The sequence below is a fragment of the Rhinoraja longicauda genome, chromosome 17 (assembly GCF_053455715.1).
Source record: "Rhinoraja longicauda isolate Sanriku21f chromosome 17, sRhiLon1.1, whole genome shotgun sequence".
In the NCBI taxonomy this organism is placed as follows: domain Eukaryota; kingdom Metazoa; phylum Chordata; class Chondrichthyes; order Rajiformes; family Arhynchobatidae; genus Rhinoraja; species Rhinoraja longicauda.
In genome coordinates, this window is record NC_135969.1 from 26,893,491 (window position 1) to 26,909,977 (window position 16,487).

General features: G+C 45.4%; 1 protein-coding gene across 1 annotated transcript in view; it reads right to left on the reverse strand.

Annotated features, from left to right (window-relative positions):
• Nucleotides 1-580: 580 nt before the first annotated feature.
• The window catches only part of sumf1 (sulfatase modifying factor 1), a 101,937-nt gene continuing 86,030 nt past the window's right edge, over nucleotides 581-16,487 (reverse strand). The window contains exon 9 of the mRNA XM_078414443.1: nucleotides 581-4,952. Within this exon, the coding sequence (XP_078270569.1) occupies nucleotides 4,839-4,952 (114 nt within the window). The 3' untranslated portion in view covers nucleotides 581-4,838. The remainder of the gene's footprint in view (nucleotides 4,953-16,487) is intronic.

Here is a 16,487-nt window from a genome sequence, read left to right on the forward strand (position 1 = left end):
TTTCAGGTTCCAGTTGGCCACTGATGTACATTCTGTGCTTGCCCTGTGATGTGGTAGCATTTATCATTGCCGAGTCTGCAGAAATGGCTGGTGGCTTCTTGGTGACAATTGAGCATTATTGGCTCTTGATTATTCCACAACCCTTTAATTTTGTACATTCATTCATATGGCACCATAAAAAACGATGTTATTATTTTAAACTTTAACCTGCAAAATCCTCTAGCCCGAAGATAGACACAAGATACTGGAGTAACTCCGTGGGTCAGGCAGCATCTCTGAAGAAAAGGAACAGGTGATGTTTCAAGTCGAGACCCTTTTTCAGATTGAGTCGGGGAGAGGGTATGAAAAGGTATAGAACAGATCAGAGCCGGCACCGATGACTCAGGAAATGTGGAGCCCACAATGGTCCATTGTTGGCTGTGGAAGAGGTGTTAATGAAGGGATACAAACAGTGAAAATAGCAAGACGACTAGCAGGGCGGGAGGGGGGTGGTGTGATTGGGGGGGGGGGGGGGGGGAGGGACAGAGAAAGAGGGAATGCAAGGGTTACCTGAAATTGGAGAAATCAATACTCATACCACTGGGTTGTAAGCTGCCCAAGTGAAATATCCAATCGCAAGTTAGTAGCCATGTAAATCAATAGGCTTGGGAGCAGAAAACCAAGTTTTGGCAGAAGGTTGTATAGATTGGAGAATGGTGAACTTCTCCAGAAATCAGTGCTCGGATCACTACTTTTTAATGATATCAATGAGTTGGATATGGTGATGAAGGTGATGGTGAAGTTCCTTAATTGAATGGTGGCTCCTTGGGTATGAAGTGATTCACACTTTCCAGGGTCACATTGGGACCTTTATTGACGGTAGGTAGTGGTGTATCTTGAATGCAGGTTGGTTGAGGACATTTGCTTTACAGATGTTTAGTGTACAACACTGCAGTAAATAAGCCAAGAATGACTTGGAACTCAGCCTGCAAACATGGGCATTTTGCAAGTGCTACCTACATGTCCATGATCTGATTGAGGATGGAGTGACCTTGATTATGGAGGTTAGCTCGGCGCAGTGGTAGATTTGCTGCCTGACAGTGTCAGAGACCTGGGTTCGATTCTGACAACGGGTGTTATCTGTATAGTCTGTATATTCTCCCTGGGACTGCATGGGTTTTTCTTGGGTGCTCCGGTTTCTTCCCACATTCCAAAGATGTACAGGTTCGTTGGTTAATTGGCTTAAGTAAAATAAAATTGTAAATTATTCCTAGTGTGTTAGATAGTGCTAGAATACGAGGTGATCGCTGGTTGGCGCAGATCAGTGAGCTGAAGGGCCTGGTTCTGCACTGTATCTCTAAAGTCTAAAGTCTAGAGTAGTTTCCTATTTGTCCTATAGATTAGCTAGACTGCATTTGGAAATGAAGTGTAGTTTTGTGGTGGGGAAGACTGAGAAACGTGTTGGAGTGATAATGAAGCCTTGCTTGATAGTGGTCTGTACTGACATTATTGGTCTGTGGTGGACCCATTTGTTAAAATCATGGTTTGCATACCATTAGATGTGAGACTGGGGGTGATCTTCTACAGAGTGAGAAATGATAGACTGGCTGCAAGAACGAGGAGAGTAAATATTAACTTAAGGGCACAGCTCCACAGGGTGTGTATGAATGGAGCGACCTTTATGTAAGAAAATGCCAGGGCATGCTGAGTGAGCAATTAGTAAAGCACATGGGATTCTGAGACCCTGAATACAGCAATAGGGAGGTTATGATCAGGGCCGTTTTTACAGCATTATGGGCCCCCGGGCAAAGCAGTGTACTGGGGCCCCTACCATTACTCTCCCCCACCCCCCTTTCCCTACCTGTCGTGCCGGCGAAAAGCACATACTGAAAAGCACTTAGCGATGGACTTAGGGTGCTACATTGTTGCGAAAAGCACTTACAGATCGCTGTGAGAAGCACTTAGGGAGCTAATTGTTGCGAAACAGACCGAAAATGTTGTGAAAAAAGCACTTATTGAACCTAGATTTTTAAAGTAGTATTTATTTATTGCAAGGCACGTAACATACACAGATCAGCATGGGGCCCCTATGCTCGTGGGGCCCCCGGGCAAGTGCCCATCAGGCCCATGCGTTAAGACGGCCCTGGTTATGATGGACTTTTATAAACATAGATTAAAATACTGCATCTAATTCTGATCACCACACTTTAAGAAGGATGTGAAGGTCCTCAAAAGTTTGGAAAAAAAATCTCAAGAAATTATTCCAAGGATTAGGAGTTTCAGGTAGAATGATACAGTGGAGATGCTGAGCAGTTTTCCTTAGAGTAAGGAAGTTTTGAGATGAATTTTGATGGCTGTGTGTAAGATTATGGTGGGATCAGATAGAGTAAATATAGAACTGTTCCTTTCAGTGGATTGTTTGACAATGAAGAGATAACAATTCAAACTAATGAACAAAACCCCTTGGGCTGGGCGAGATGGGGGAGAGGCAGTGGGAGATAAAACCTGTTTATGCAGAAGCAGGTTATGTTGTGCACTTCACTTGCAAGGAAAGTAGGAAGATTCATTCAAGGTTTTCGAAAGAGAATTGAATAGCCCTTGAGGTAACATTGTACATCAGCGGAGAAAAATCAAGGAAATAGGACTGAATTGTTTGCTTAGAAGGAACTGATATGAATACAATGAGCTGAATGACCAGTTGTAGTGAATGACTTTATGTTCCGTACATGGATCATTTTATCTGTCTTGCGAAAGTGAGCACTAAGTGTGAAGATATTTTTGTTTATTTTATGCTTTACAAATGAAGTCAGGTTCAGAACTCTGAAGGATTAATTGTCTGAAGTTCAGCATCTGAGCGACAAAAACAATAAAAAATCTTAGACCTGGTGATTTTAAGGGAAGGCAACGGGCTCTGTTTGTCTAAAGGAAATGAACTAGCCAATAAAACACAGAGTCTAACACAGTTACCCACAGTCTAACATATCTCTGGTTAAGATTTATTAGCACATTTCAGGAAAATCAGATAATTTTAGAATAGCTTCGCCCAAATGATGAATCTAACTTTAGATTTTAGACTTCAGAGATAGTGCGGAAACAGGCCCTTCAGCGCAGTGAGTTCGCGCTGACCAGCAATCCCTGTACACTAGCTCTGTCCTATGTGCTGTGGACAATTTTACCAAAGCCAATCAACCTGCAAACCTGTACGTCTTTGTAGGTTGATTGACTTCGGTAAAATTATAGAAAGAAACTGGAGCACCAGGAGAAAACCCACGTGGTCACAGGGTGAACGTACAAACTTCGTACAGACGGCAACCTAGTCAGGATCGAACCTGGATATCTGGTGCTGTAAGGCAGCAACTCTACTGCTGCGCTACTGAGCCATCCAGCTGACCAAAACAGCTGCAGTGACCTCATGTCAAGATTTTACAGTGGCCGGGAGGGTTATTGGTTATAATTCACAGAGAAATTAGCTATTTTCTAACCATACTTTCTCATCAATACTTAGTGAGGAGCACTCACAGGGTCTTAGTAGTGGTCGAATTGAACAATGGTGGAAAGGAAGAATGTGTTAAAAAAAAAGTGTTTTGAACCTCTTAAAATAAGTGGAGCAGTGTATCATTCAAAGGGTTACTTATGTTTTCTGGCTGATATTAGCAGTCTAGTCCAGTCCTGATGAGATCATTTGTGGATCTTAAGGCAATCCTTGTATTTTTAGAACTGCCTGCTGCTCCATTCCCCCTTTATTCACATAGTTTATTAAGATGATAAATCCCTCGGATAGCAGAGAAAATACATTGCCCAGATTCTGTTTTCTCCTTCGGTGCATTGTACATAATTACTTATTTGATGATTAAGCCTTCCATAAAATATATTAAAGATAGTAACTAGGAAGTATTCCTGCTTATCTTGAAATTATTGTATCACTAGTGAAACTATCAGTGAGGTACTCATCGCCTTTTGTTTTATACGGCAAGCAAATATCTTTATTGCTTACTATTCGTCTAATGTTAAAGCTCTGCCCTACGTTCTCTCTGAGGACATGGTTCTTGCCATACATTTACCCTAGTCGCCTGAGGCTGGGGGTAGGAACGTACGGCTCCAGAACACCTTGACAATGATTACCCCAGGCTCGGTGCTGGGACTCTCACCTCTCAAATCGTTTGTACGATTTTACTGTGGCATTTTTCCTGCATTACAAGAGACTACACTTAAAACATTATTCTTGGGCTGGGAGAAGCTTTGAAACACGCTAAGGCAATACATCAGATCTAATCTTGTGTTGTTTAGATTTACCAGTTGTAAAACCATCAAGACGACCAAAAATAGACACAAGACGCTGGAGTAACTCAGCGGGCCAGGCAGTATCTCTGGAGAAAAGGAATAGGTGACATTTCAGGTTTAGACCCTTCACCAGATTGCCAAGAGATCTCCACCGGAATATTTGATCTCAGGGTGAAATGAAGAGCAGACATCTTTGCCTCTATCTACATTATAAAAGTTTGGGCCAAAAATGGCTCAAAATTAATTCACTGTGCTATTCCATATTGGGATCTGTGATCATGATTCTGAGCCAGTTGGTTTATTTTATTGCAACATTAATAAAGGCAGAATCGTACTTGAGAGAATTCCAGAGTGATTGAAGCTGGTGACTAATGTTATTGGCACTGTATATTTTAAATGTAAAACATCTAATCAGAAAGATCAGTGGCCGGGATCAGTTTATGGGTCATCCAGTAAGTTTTGGCTGCTGGCTTCTTTAAAAGCAGATCCGTTCGACACGTATTTTGTACATTTTCAGTTATGGGAGAGCTATTATTTATGTTTGATCTTTGGATTCCTGACAGTTCTCCGGAAAGAAATCACTTCAGGTAGTCTGGCAAATGGTCGGCAGCACAGCGGAAACCCAGGTTGGAAGCAGAGCTGTCTGGAGTGTTCTGACTTCGAGCAGCACACCGATATCTGTAGCAATAGGACTAAATATAAATCAGAATGTTAGAGGTGGGTAAAGGATGGCTTTCATACACTCTGAATACCAGTCTGGAGCACGTGCCCCATCCCATCACCCTTTCTTTTCTGGGCAAAAAACTAATGTACATCCAGATCCTTGAGAACATCACCATTTAATCTAATTTTTCAGTCTGTGCATTCCAGATTATTACTGCACCTTTTGTTTAAGAATAAATCTGTGCCAACTTGTTTAAAGCTTTGCCCAGAATTGGACACAGAATTCCAACTGTGACCTGCGCACGGATTTGTAAAGGTTTTACATAATCTCTTTGTTTTTGCATTCTCTGCCTCCAGTTTTATTTTTTTTTAAACCTATCCTGCTGTCTTTGAAGGTTTGCAGATGTGAACCTGGAGCTCTTTGTACCCTTGTTAAAATTTATTTGCACAGAAGCCCGAAAATTGAGATTATTGGGTTGAAATAGTTAACTGAAGGTATAGCTTTAGCAGCAGCCACTGACTGTGGAGAAGATGTAATTTGGGGCTAACTAGGAATATAGGAATATGATTGGACAATACTAGTTACTCTGCCATTTACATATGAACTAGATTGGTGATCTATTACCTACTTCAGTCCCATACGAATAACGCCTACTGATCACAGACACGTATGGTACAAATGAAGTCATAAGAGTTGTATAGTCATAGGGTGATACAGAACGGAAACGGGTCCTTCGGCCCAACTTGCCCATGCCGACTGAGATGCCCCATCTACAGTAGTCTTACCTGCCTGCACTTGGTCCATTAACCTCTAAACCGTTCCTATCCATATACATGTAATACTTGTATAAATGTCTTTTAAATATTGGTTTTGTACCTTCCTCAACTACCTCCCCTTGCACCACGTTTCATATACCCATCATCCTCTGTGTGAAAAAATTGTCCCTCAGGTTCTTATTAAATCTTTCCACACTCAAACCTCTGTCCTCTGGTTCTTGATTCCCCTACTCTGGGCAAAGGACTCTGGGCATTTACCCTATCTACTCCCCTCATGATTTTATACACCTCTAAAAGATCACTCGAAGATTATTCTTCGGAGCTCCTACGCTCCGAAGAATAAAGTCCTAGCCTGTCCAACCTCTCCCTGTAGTTCAGGCCCTCAAATCCTGGCAACTTCCTTGTAAATCTTCTTTGCACTCTTTCTAGCTTAACATCTTTCCAATGGCAGAGCGACCAAATTTGAACACAGTACTCCAAGTGTGACGTCACTAATGTCTTGTATGTGTCCTCAGCCTTTTGCAGAAGGAGGTTTGAATTTGATTATAATTTGTGTGAACAATAGCTTGCAATTTTGTTTCTAAATGGCCTGGCTCCAAAGTTAACAATTTTTCCTTGTTCTTAATTCCCTCATCAGAAGATCTAGCATCCGTGCATCTACCAGCATCAATCGGATGATAGATAGCTTTATTGTATCATCCCTTAATTCATTGTCTGAATCCAAATTGCCTTTTTTACACACAAACGGTTGTAGGCATATGGAATGAGCTGCCGGAGGAGGTAGTTGAGGCAGGTAATATCACAATTTTTAAAAGACATTTGGACTTTTAAAAGTACATGGATAGAATAGGTTTAGAGGGATATGGGCCAAATGCAGGCAGTGGGACTAGTGTAGTTGGGGCATGTAGGTCAGCGTGGACAAGTTGGGTCTGTTTCCACGCTGTATGAAGGCCAGCACGCCAAAAGCCACCGTATTTAAATGCAAAGACACTTTCAGGGAAATGTGGACTTGTACATGATCTCTCTGCTCTACAACACTGCACTGTCCTCTCTCAAGGTCCAGCCCTGGATTGACTTCCCAAATTCCAACACCTCCCAATTATCCAAATGAAACACTCCTCAGACCACTTTTCCAGCTGATCAAAATCCCACTATAATTCTTGATAGCCATCTTCACTGCCAAATCAATAAATGGCCCCCATCACCAGCGAACTGAAAAAGGGATAAAGGAAAATGAAAAAGAAAATGCTAATTCTATTCTAATAATTAAATGGCAATTCCAAATTTAAATAGGAATTCCAAAAGAACTAAATTTTAACTTCTAGAAATCTTAACCCTTTGCACACATGGAGGTGATAAATCTTTCTTGGAATGTGTGACCTAAAGGCTTCTGGTTTTCTAATGTTGTGACTTTCAGCTGGTTAAACACCATCTGTGCCTTCAGATATAAAGTGGCAAATTCACAGCTTTTCCTAAAAAAAACTTGAGCACTCTCCTATTTAAAATGCTCATTATATTTGAAGTTACACGTTAAAATGGTTTCATTAAAGGCATAAAGAGTATAATTTTCCCACTTCCACCAGTTATCCACCAGTAAGACATTTCAGCAACAGAACCATCAAAATCAGCCATAAGCTTGCCAGATAAGTGTCAGAGGTCATAAACATAATGGAAAAAATCCAAATGATCAATTATTTTAAATTTAATTTGAATAGCTTTGTGCAGAAATATATCACCCTGCAACGACATCTCTGTTTCACAGCTAAACACTTGGTTTCCTGTCAGTTTTTCCAACACAGACCCTTATCATGCTTAGGCTACAAATAGATTTCTATCTAAAGCTGAGCTGATGTGATACGTTTAAAATAAAAGCAAACTTTTGTGGGATTGTTTTTCAGTTAAGGCTTGCAGCCAAAAGCAACACACTTAACTGCACTTAAAAGAACTAAGTTAATTGCTGGAAAATTAGATTGTTAATTAAGAAGTTTGGCACTGCTTAGTTTTTCCAAGTATTTGATGCAATATTAGACTGAGAAAGAAAGAAAACGCTCGTGACTGAAACACTCAATTGTTTAATTCTGGCCGGTTTACGGTGAACAACAAAATAGGTTCAAGTTCTGAGGAGTAAAGATCACCAGCAACCTGGACCAGCCATATCGAAGCAATCGCCAAGAAAGCACACCAATGCCTCTACTTCCTTGGAAGGCTTAGGAAGTTCGGCACGTCTTCAACAACTCTCACCAACTTCTACAGATGCCGTGTAAAAAGCATTTTATCAGGATGCATCACCACATGGTTTAGAAACAGCTTCATCCAAGACCGCAAGAAATTGCAGAGAATTGTGGTCACAGCCCAGACCATCACGCAAACCAACCTCCCTTCCATTGACTCCATTTACAGTTCATGCTGCCTCGGCAAGGCTACCAGCATAATTTCACCCCAGACACTCCCTCTTCTCCCGTCTCCCTTCAGACAATAGGTACAGAAGTGTGAAAATGAATACATTCAAATTCAGGGACAGTTTTTTCCCAGCTGTTATCAGGCAACTGAACCATCCTATCACCAACTAGAGCGGTCCTGACACACCATCTACCTCATTGAAGTGTAGGAAAATAACTGCAGATGCTGGTACAAATCGAAGGTATCACAAAATGCTGGAGTAACTCAGCAGGTCAGGCAGCATCTAGGAGAGAGGGAATGGGTGACGTTTCGGGTCAAGACCCTTCTACCTCATTGAAGACCCTTGGACTACTTTTAATCGGACTTTATCTTGCATTAAACGTTATTCCCTTTATCCTGCATCTGTACACTTTGGATGGCTTGATTGCAATCATGTATAGTCTTTCCATTGACTGGGTAGCATACAACAAAAAACTTTTTCACTGTACCTCGGTACACGTGACAATAAACTAAACAAACTAACTAAATAGTTTTATCCTTCGGATATATTCGAAACAGAGCGATGTTGAGCTATGGTTTCAGCTTCAGCATACCGGGTGAAAGAATAAAGAACTAATTATATAGCAGATTGTGTGATCTGAATGAATCCCAGATGCTTTAAGTCATTAAAGAACCTTTGTGATAAGTCAATGTGATAACACAGCAGCCAACTTGTGCAAGGGAAGCTTTGTATATACGAATGTAATAATACACTCATTGCTCTATTTTGGTGCTGACGGATAAAAATCTTGGCCAGTTTCCTGGAGGAAACTTTGCTACTCTGGTTCGAAACAGTTGCATGGGATCATTAACATCTATCAGAGCAGGCAGTGGGCCGATGGTTTTATGGCTCTTCCTCAGTTTACTTCTGCATAATGTTGTTGTTCGTCCTTCGGGTTCGAAGATGACCATGACTTCACTTTCAATCTTATTATTTCGACCGCTGATTGGGATCCCCGCCAGCCGCGGTATGCTGGCCGAGGTTGAAGTCATGACTTGCGCTTGACTTGGATTTAAGTGAGGGGGAGTTGCGCAGATCGTCGGCCTCACTCTCTCGTCCTGGCCTATCGGGTTCCAGCAGCAAGACATAGTCGAGATGGCTGGGGACGGGTCAGGATGCAGTGGATGGTCAGTAGTGTCCTACGTATCTCACTCTGCCCTGTTTGCGCTCCACGACGCTTTGCTGGGATTGTCTTTCTGCCCGTTGAACCTTCTGGTGGTTTCCTCCGCGCAATCCGCCAAACCCAGGCTTCACATGCTAGGTAGACAAGCCCTAAGCCACTGGAACCAACGACTTGCAGACTGTACTTGTGGCATGCACACAAGACAGTGGAGACATCATGGGGGCGGGGGTAGTCCTGCGACTGATCCCATGGCTTGGGGGGATGGTCGAGACCGGGGCGGTTCTCTCCGGGTGGTGGTCCGCAGCCCCACGGGCGGGGAGGGGAGCGCCGTCCGCCGGCTGCTGCTGCTCCTCAGGCCCCGGGTACGGGCCCCAGGCCGCCGGCTCGAGTCTCCCCGGGGCGCCGGCGAGGCTTCTGTCCTGGCCCGGGAGACCCGGCCTCCAGTCGCCTCCAACCCGGCCGTGCTGCGTTTACCCAATCTATTCCTCATGATTTTGTACACCTCTATATGATCATCCCTCATCCTCCTGTGCTCCAAGGCATAGAGTCCTAGCCTGCTCAACCTCTCCCTATAGCTCAGGCCCTCGAGTCCTGACAACATCCTTGTAGATCTTCTCTGCATCCTTTCCAGCTTGACAACATCTTTCCTATAATATTTATGCCCACAATTGAACACAAGACTCTAAATGTGGCCTCACATCTTACATAACTGCAACATGACCTTCCAACATCTGTATTCACTACTCTGACTGATGAATGCCAATGTGACAAAGCCTTTTTGACCACCCTATCTTCCTGTGACGCTTATCTCAAGGACCGATGTACCTACACTCCTAGATCCCTCGGCTCTACAACACTCCCCAGAGCCGTACCATTGTCTATGTAGGTCCTGCCCATGTTAGTGAACCAAAAATGAAACACCTCACATTTCTCTGTATTAAATTCCATCAACCATTCCTCAGCCCATCTGCCCAACCAATCAAGATCCTGCTGCAGTTTTTGACTCCATTTTCTTCACCATCTACAACACCACCCACTTTTGTCCAGCTTCAGGACAACTCAGCAGCTGCAATAGATCTTAGCAGCCGATGCAAAACCATTTGCCCTCGGCAACGACTTACAAACAATCATGTGAAAACTGACCAAATCTGGCATTTGTGCAGTAGACTGCGGGGTGAGCATTGGTCAAGGCAATGGCAATTTCTTCTCCACCTTTCTTTGCGGTATTCATGAAGAATGATCCCTGACACACAGAGTGAAATCGGAGATGCTGCAAAATAGAGGGACCTTTGTGCCTATCTGGATAGGACAGTCAACAATCCTAATACATCTGTGATGACCTGGCAATGTTATTACTTTATTTTCCATGAATTATGCCAATAAAATTGTTCTCTATTACAAATTGAAATTGTAACGTTCAAACAAAAGATTAAAATAATTTATATTTTAATAGAATTGCACACAATAGACAATAGACAATAGGTGCAGGAGGAGGCCATTCGGCCCTTCGAGTCAGCACCGCCATTCAATGTGATCATGGCTGATTATTCTCAATCAGTACCCCGTTCCTGCCTTCTCCCCATACCCCCTGACTCTGCTATCCTTAAGAGCTCTATCCAGCTCTCTCTTGAATGCATTCAGAAAATTGGCCTCCACTGCCTTCTGAAGCAGAGAATTCCACAGATTCACAACTCTCTGATTGAAAATGTTTTTCCTCATCTCCGTTCTAAATGGCCTACCCCCTATTCTTAAACTGTGGCCCCTTGTTCTGGACTCCCCCAACATTGGGAACATGTTTCCTGCCTCTAACGTGTCCAACCCCTTAATAATCTTATACGTTTCGATAAGATCTCCTCTCATCCTTCTAAAGCTGTCCAGGGAGAACAGCAACATTTTTGCCCGTTCTCCCTCGTCGCAACCGTTGATTGCCGCGGTTTGCTCTATCTCCCTAAAATGCAGCGAAGGGTCCCCTGATTCGGACAATTTCTTTACATGCCCGATCATGGCCCTTAACTGCTGGGATCTGTGGGGCACCACGATCTCGCTTTGAATGGGTCCGGCGTCCCCATTCGGCGCGGTGGGTCCCCGTCTGGTTTCCAGGACCGGGCACATGGGCGCCGGTGCCGAGTCCTCGACCGGGAGCTCCCCCGCCTCTCTCTCCCCTACACTACCCCTTTCCCAGGATGCCTCGTAGCTAGGGGGATCGTGGAGTCTGGGGGCCGAAGCCACCACAGTCTTTCTGGGGACCGGAACCGGGACCTTCGCAACCGCCAGCGACTGGCTCGCTGGGGGGTTCATTAGATAGACCAGCCCGCTTGCTTTATTTAAAGCACTCCGCAGACCCTCTATCTCCTGCAGGCAGGCCCCGTGGTCGGCCCCTTCCGACCTGTCCTCCAAAGCCATTTTGTAGGCTGCCCTAACCCCCTTGAGGTTCTCTTCCTGGGCCTCCAGCTGGCGGCTCAGGGAAGCGCACTGCTCCCTGAGCTTGCCCTCACTGAGCATGGCCTCAGTGATCTGGCACTCCATCAGCTCTACCCTGGCCTTGTGGCGGTTGGTCACGACCCGGCGCTCCTGGTTTAAGGAGTCCAGAGCCTCAATCAAACGGTACCCACCCGCGACCTTCTCCTCTACCTCCTCAAGAAGGTCCCTGATCTGGGCTGCCTGCGCCACAATCACGCGGTCCAAGAGCTGGACCTGCTTTCTGTAACATGTCAGCCAGACCGCCTTCTCCACAGATTTCTTATGGGCTTTGCTGGCCGTCCACCGGATCGCTGCGTCCAGTGGGCGCTTGTCCTCCAATAAATCACAAATCCACTGTTTGGTAATATTGACCTTGCTAAAAACATGCGCTCATCCATTACGTCCCTAGTCTTCAAATCTTTTTCTGGCACCTTATCGTCCTGCTGCCAGTGTCCCTTCGTGGTCGCCATAATCTGTAAGGGGTTTCTGCGCCGAGCTTTCGCCCGACCTAAGGTCCCTGTGCCTTGCTCTGGTCCCTCGACCAGGCCGCGCACACTGGTTCCCCGTGAGTGGCTCGACCCACTCACCCCCTACGGTTCTAGACACTGGACTTAGATGCAGGAGTGTTGATAGTGCAGAAAATTCAACCAGACCAGATTTGAAGACCAGGGTTTAAACGGAAAAGCTTTTATTGAGCGGTTGGGACTATGGTACATGAATACTTTGACACAGTTTTATAAGACATATGCATAATTACAGTTCTTGTTTCTGAATCATAAACGCAATAACTATGATACAATACTTGAGTGTAAGATGGGGAACGTACGACACATCGTAAAATTGGCCAGCACATATTCACTTACACCCACGTTAATAAAAACCACCCTCCCCTCTACACTAAACTATGTCCAGGATGTGCAGGATTGGGGTACATGCTCAAGAGGTGATGGGTTTAACTGGTTTCCCAACACCGGCCAGGTAGGTTTCTATGGGCTATTGTGCCCCCTTAACGAGATTAACTGTGTAGGTCGGCTTGGGGCATTGTGAGTATGCTGATGTCAGCGCCCCAGTGTCTGGATTTCGACCTGGTTTCGCGGGTTTCTGCACGACCAATATCCATCTATTGTTCTGGCCGTGACTTCGCAGAAACCTAGAGACTGGGCTGTGGGGTTTCGCTTTTGTGGCTGGTCACGAGGTCCCGCGGCCATCTTGGGACCCACTGATTGTGACATCCCTTGTTAAAAACTGACCGCAGCCTTTCTCTGCTATCAGCCCCAGTCCCGTATAAAATGTCCAAACTGCAGCTCTTTGGTTTTGTTGATTGTAGAATGAGGGAAAACTTCTCAAATCTTACAACTTCTACAGATGCCATGTAAAAAGCATTTTATCAGGATGCATCACCGCATGGTTTAGAAACAGCCTCATCCAAGACCGCAAGAAATTACAGAGAATTGTGGTCACAGCCCAGACCATCACGCAAACCAACCTCCCTTCCATTGACTCCATTTACAGTTCATGCTGCCTCGGCAAGGCTACCAGCATAATTTCACCCCAGACACTCCCTCTTCTCCCGTCTCCCTTCAGACAATAGGTACAGAAGTGTGAAAATGAATACATTCAGATTCAGGGACAGTTTTTTTCCCAGCTGTTATCAGGCAACTGAACCATCCTATCACCAACTAGAGCGGTCCTGACACACCATCTACCTCATTGAAGTGTAGGAAACTAACTGCAGATGCTGGTACAAATCGAAGGTATCACAAAATGCTGGAGTAACTCAGCAGGTCAGGCAGCATCTAGGAGAGAGGGAATGGGTGACGTTTCGGGTCGAGACCCTTCTTCTACCTCATTGAAGACCCTTGGACTACTTTTAATCGGACTTTATCTTGCATTAAACGTTATTCCCTTTATCCTGCATCTGTACACTTTGGATGGCTTGATTGCAATCATGTATAGTCTTTCCATTGACTGGGTAGCATACAACAAAAAACTTTTTCACTGTACCTCGGTACACGTGACAATAAACTAAACAAACTAACTAAATAGTTTTATCCTTCAGATATACTCGAAACAGAGCGATGTTGAGCTATGGTTTCAGCTTCAGCTTCAGCATACCGGGTGAAAGAATAAAGGACTAATTATATAGCAGATTGTGTGATCTGAATGAATCCCAGATGCTTTAAGTCATTAAAGAACCTTTGTGATAAGTCAATGTGATAACACAGCAGCCAACTTGTGCAAGGGAAGCTTTGTATATACGAATGTAATAATACACTCATTGCTCTATTTTGGTGCTGATGGATAAAAATCTTGGCCAGTTTCCTGGAGATAACTTTGCTACTCTGGTTCGAAACAGTTGCATGGGATCATTAACATCTATCAGAGCAGGCAGTGGGCCGATGGTTTTATGGCTCTTCCTCAGTTTACTTCTGCATAATGTTGTTGTAAGTCCTTCGGGTTCGAAGATGACCATGACTTCACTTTCAATCTTATTATTTCGACCGCTGATTGGGATCCCCGCCAGCCGCGGTATGCTGGCCGAGGTTGAAGTCATGACTTGCGCTTGACTTGGATTTAAGTGAGGGGGAGTTGCGCAGATCGTCGGCCTCACTCTCTCGTCCTGGCCTATCGGGTTCCAGCAGCAAGACATAGTCGAGATGGCTGGGGACGGGTCAGGATGCAGTGGATGGTCAGTAGTGTCCTACGTATCTCACTCTGCCCTGTTTGCGCTCCACGACGCTTTGCTGGGATTGTCTTTCTGCCCGTTGAACCTTCTGGTGGTTTCCTCCGCGCAATCCGCCAAACCCAGGCTTCACATGCTAGGTAGACAAGCCCTAAGCCACTGGAACCAACGACTTGCAGACTGTACTTGTGGCATGCACACAAGACAGTGGAGACATCGTGGGGGCGGGGGTAGTCCTGCGACTGATCCCATGACTTGGGGGGATGGTCGAGACCGGGGCGGTTCTCTCCGGGTGGTGGTCCGCAGCCCCACGGGCGGGGAGGGGAGTGCCGTCCGCCGGCTGCTGTTGCTCCTCAGGCCCCGGGTACGGGCCCCAGGCTGCCGGCTCGAGTCTCCCCGGGGCGCCGGCGAGGCTTCTGTCCTGGCCCGGGAGACCCGGCCTCCAGTCGCCTCCAACCCGGCCGTGCTGCCCCCGGGAGGCAGGGTCGTCCTGGCCCTGGCCCTGGCCCTGCCCGCCCGCGTTGGAGGAGGGGTGGCGCCCGTGGCAGCGTGGCGGGGCGAAGGCGGTGGCCACCGGAGACCCGCGGTAAGGCCTGCATAATAACCCTAGCCTTGCACCGGGGTGTCCTCCATAATTATCAGTGACCATCCCCAATTCTGACCATAGCCTGGAATGATTGACCATTCATGAGGCAACTAAATGAGATTGAGCACAACACAATGCCAGAGGAACTCTTGCAGCAATGTCCCAAGCTGCGAAAGGAGGAATCCATCTGCACAACCAACTATCTTCCATTGTGAAAAGCAATTGCCAAGCAGTGGAGACGATCTCCCTTGATCTCCATTTATTGTTTTTTACCATGTCCGATTTCACCGATTTATCATGCCTCACTCAATCAGGTGATATATTAAAGTCAAGAGCAGTAGCTGCCATCTCATCCTAGACTTCATCTTTTTTAGTGTCACAGAGTCATACAGTGTGGCCCTGCAGCCCAACTTGACCACGCCAACCAACATGTCTCATCTACACTAGTCCCACGTGCCTGCTTTTGGCCCATATCCCTCTAAATCTATCCTATCTAGGTATGTGCCGAAATGGTTCTTAAACATTGCGATAGTAACTGCCTCAACTACCTCCCACAGCAGCTTGTTCTATACACACACCACACCTTGTAGAACCAAAGGTTCCTATTAAATCTTTCCCCCCTCACCTTGAACCTATGTCCTCTGATTCTTAATTCCCCAACTCTAGGCAAGAGACTGTGCGTTTACCCAATCTATTCCTCATGATTTTGTACACCTCTATATGATCATCCCTCATCCTCCTGTGCTCCAAGGCATAGAGTCCTAGCCTGCTCAACCTCTCCCTATAGCTCAGGCCCTCGAGTCCTGACAACATCCTTGTAGATCTTCTCTGCATCCTTTCCAGCTTGACAACATCTTTCCTATAATATTTATGCCCACAATTGAACACAAGACTCTAAATGTGGCCTCACATCTTACATAACTGCAACATGACCTTCCAACATCTGTATTCACTACTCTGACTGATGAATGCCAATGTGACAAAGCCTTTTTGACCACCCTATCTTCCTGTGACGCTTATCTCAAGGACCGATGTACCTACACTCCTAGATCCCTCGGCTCTACAACACTCCCCAGAGCCGTACCATTGTCTATGTAGGTCCTGCCCATGTTAGTGAACCAAAAATGAAACACCTCACATTTCTCTGTATTAAATTCCATCAACCATTCCTCAGCCCATCTGCCCAACCAATCAAGATCCTGCTGCAGTTTTTGACTCCATTTTCTTCACCATCTACAACACCACCCACTTTTGTCCAGCTTCAGGACAACTCAGCAGCTGCAATAGATCTTAGCAGCCGATGCAAAACCATTTGCCCTCGGCAACGACTTACAAACAATCATGTGAAAACTGACCAAATCTGGCATTTGTGCAGTAGACTGCGGGGTGAGCATTGGTCAAGGCAATGGCAATTTCTTCTCCAGCTTTCTTTGCGGTATTCATGAAGAATGATCCCTGACACACAGAGTGAAATCGGAGATGCTGCAAAATAGAG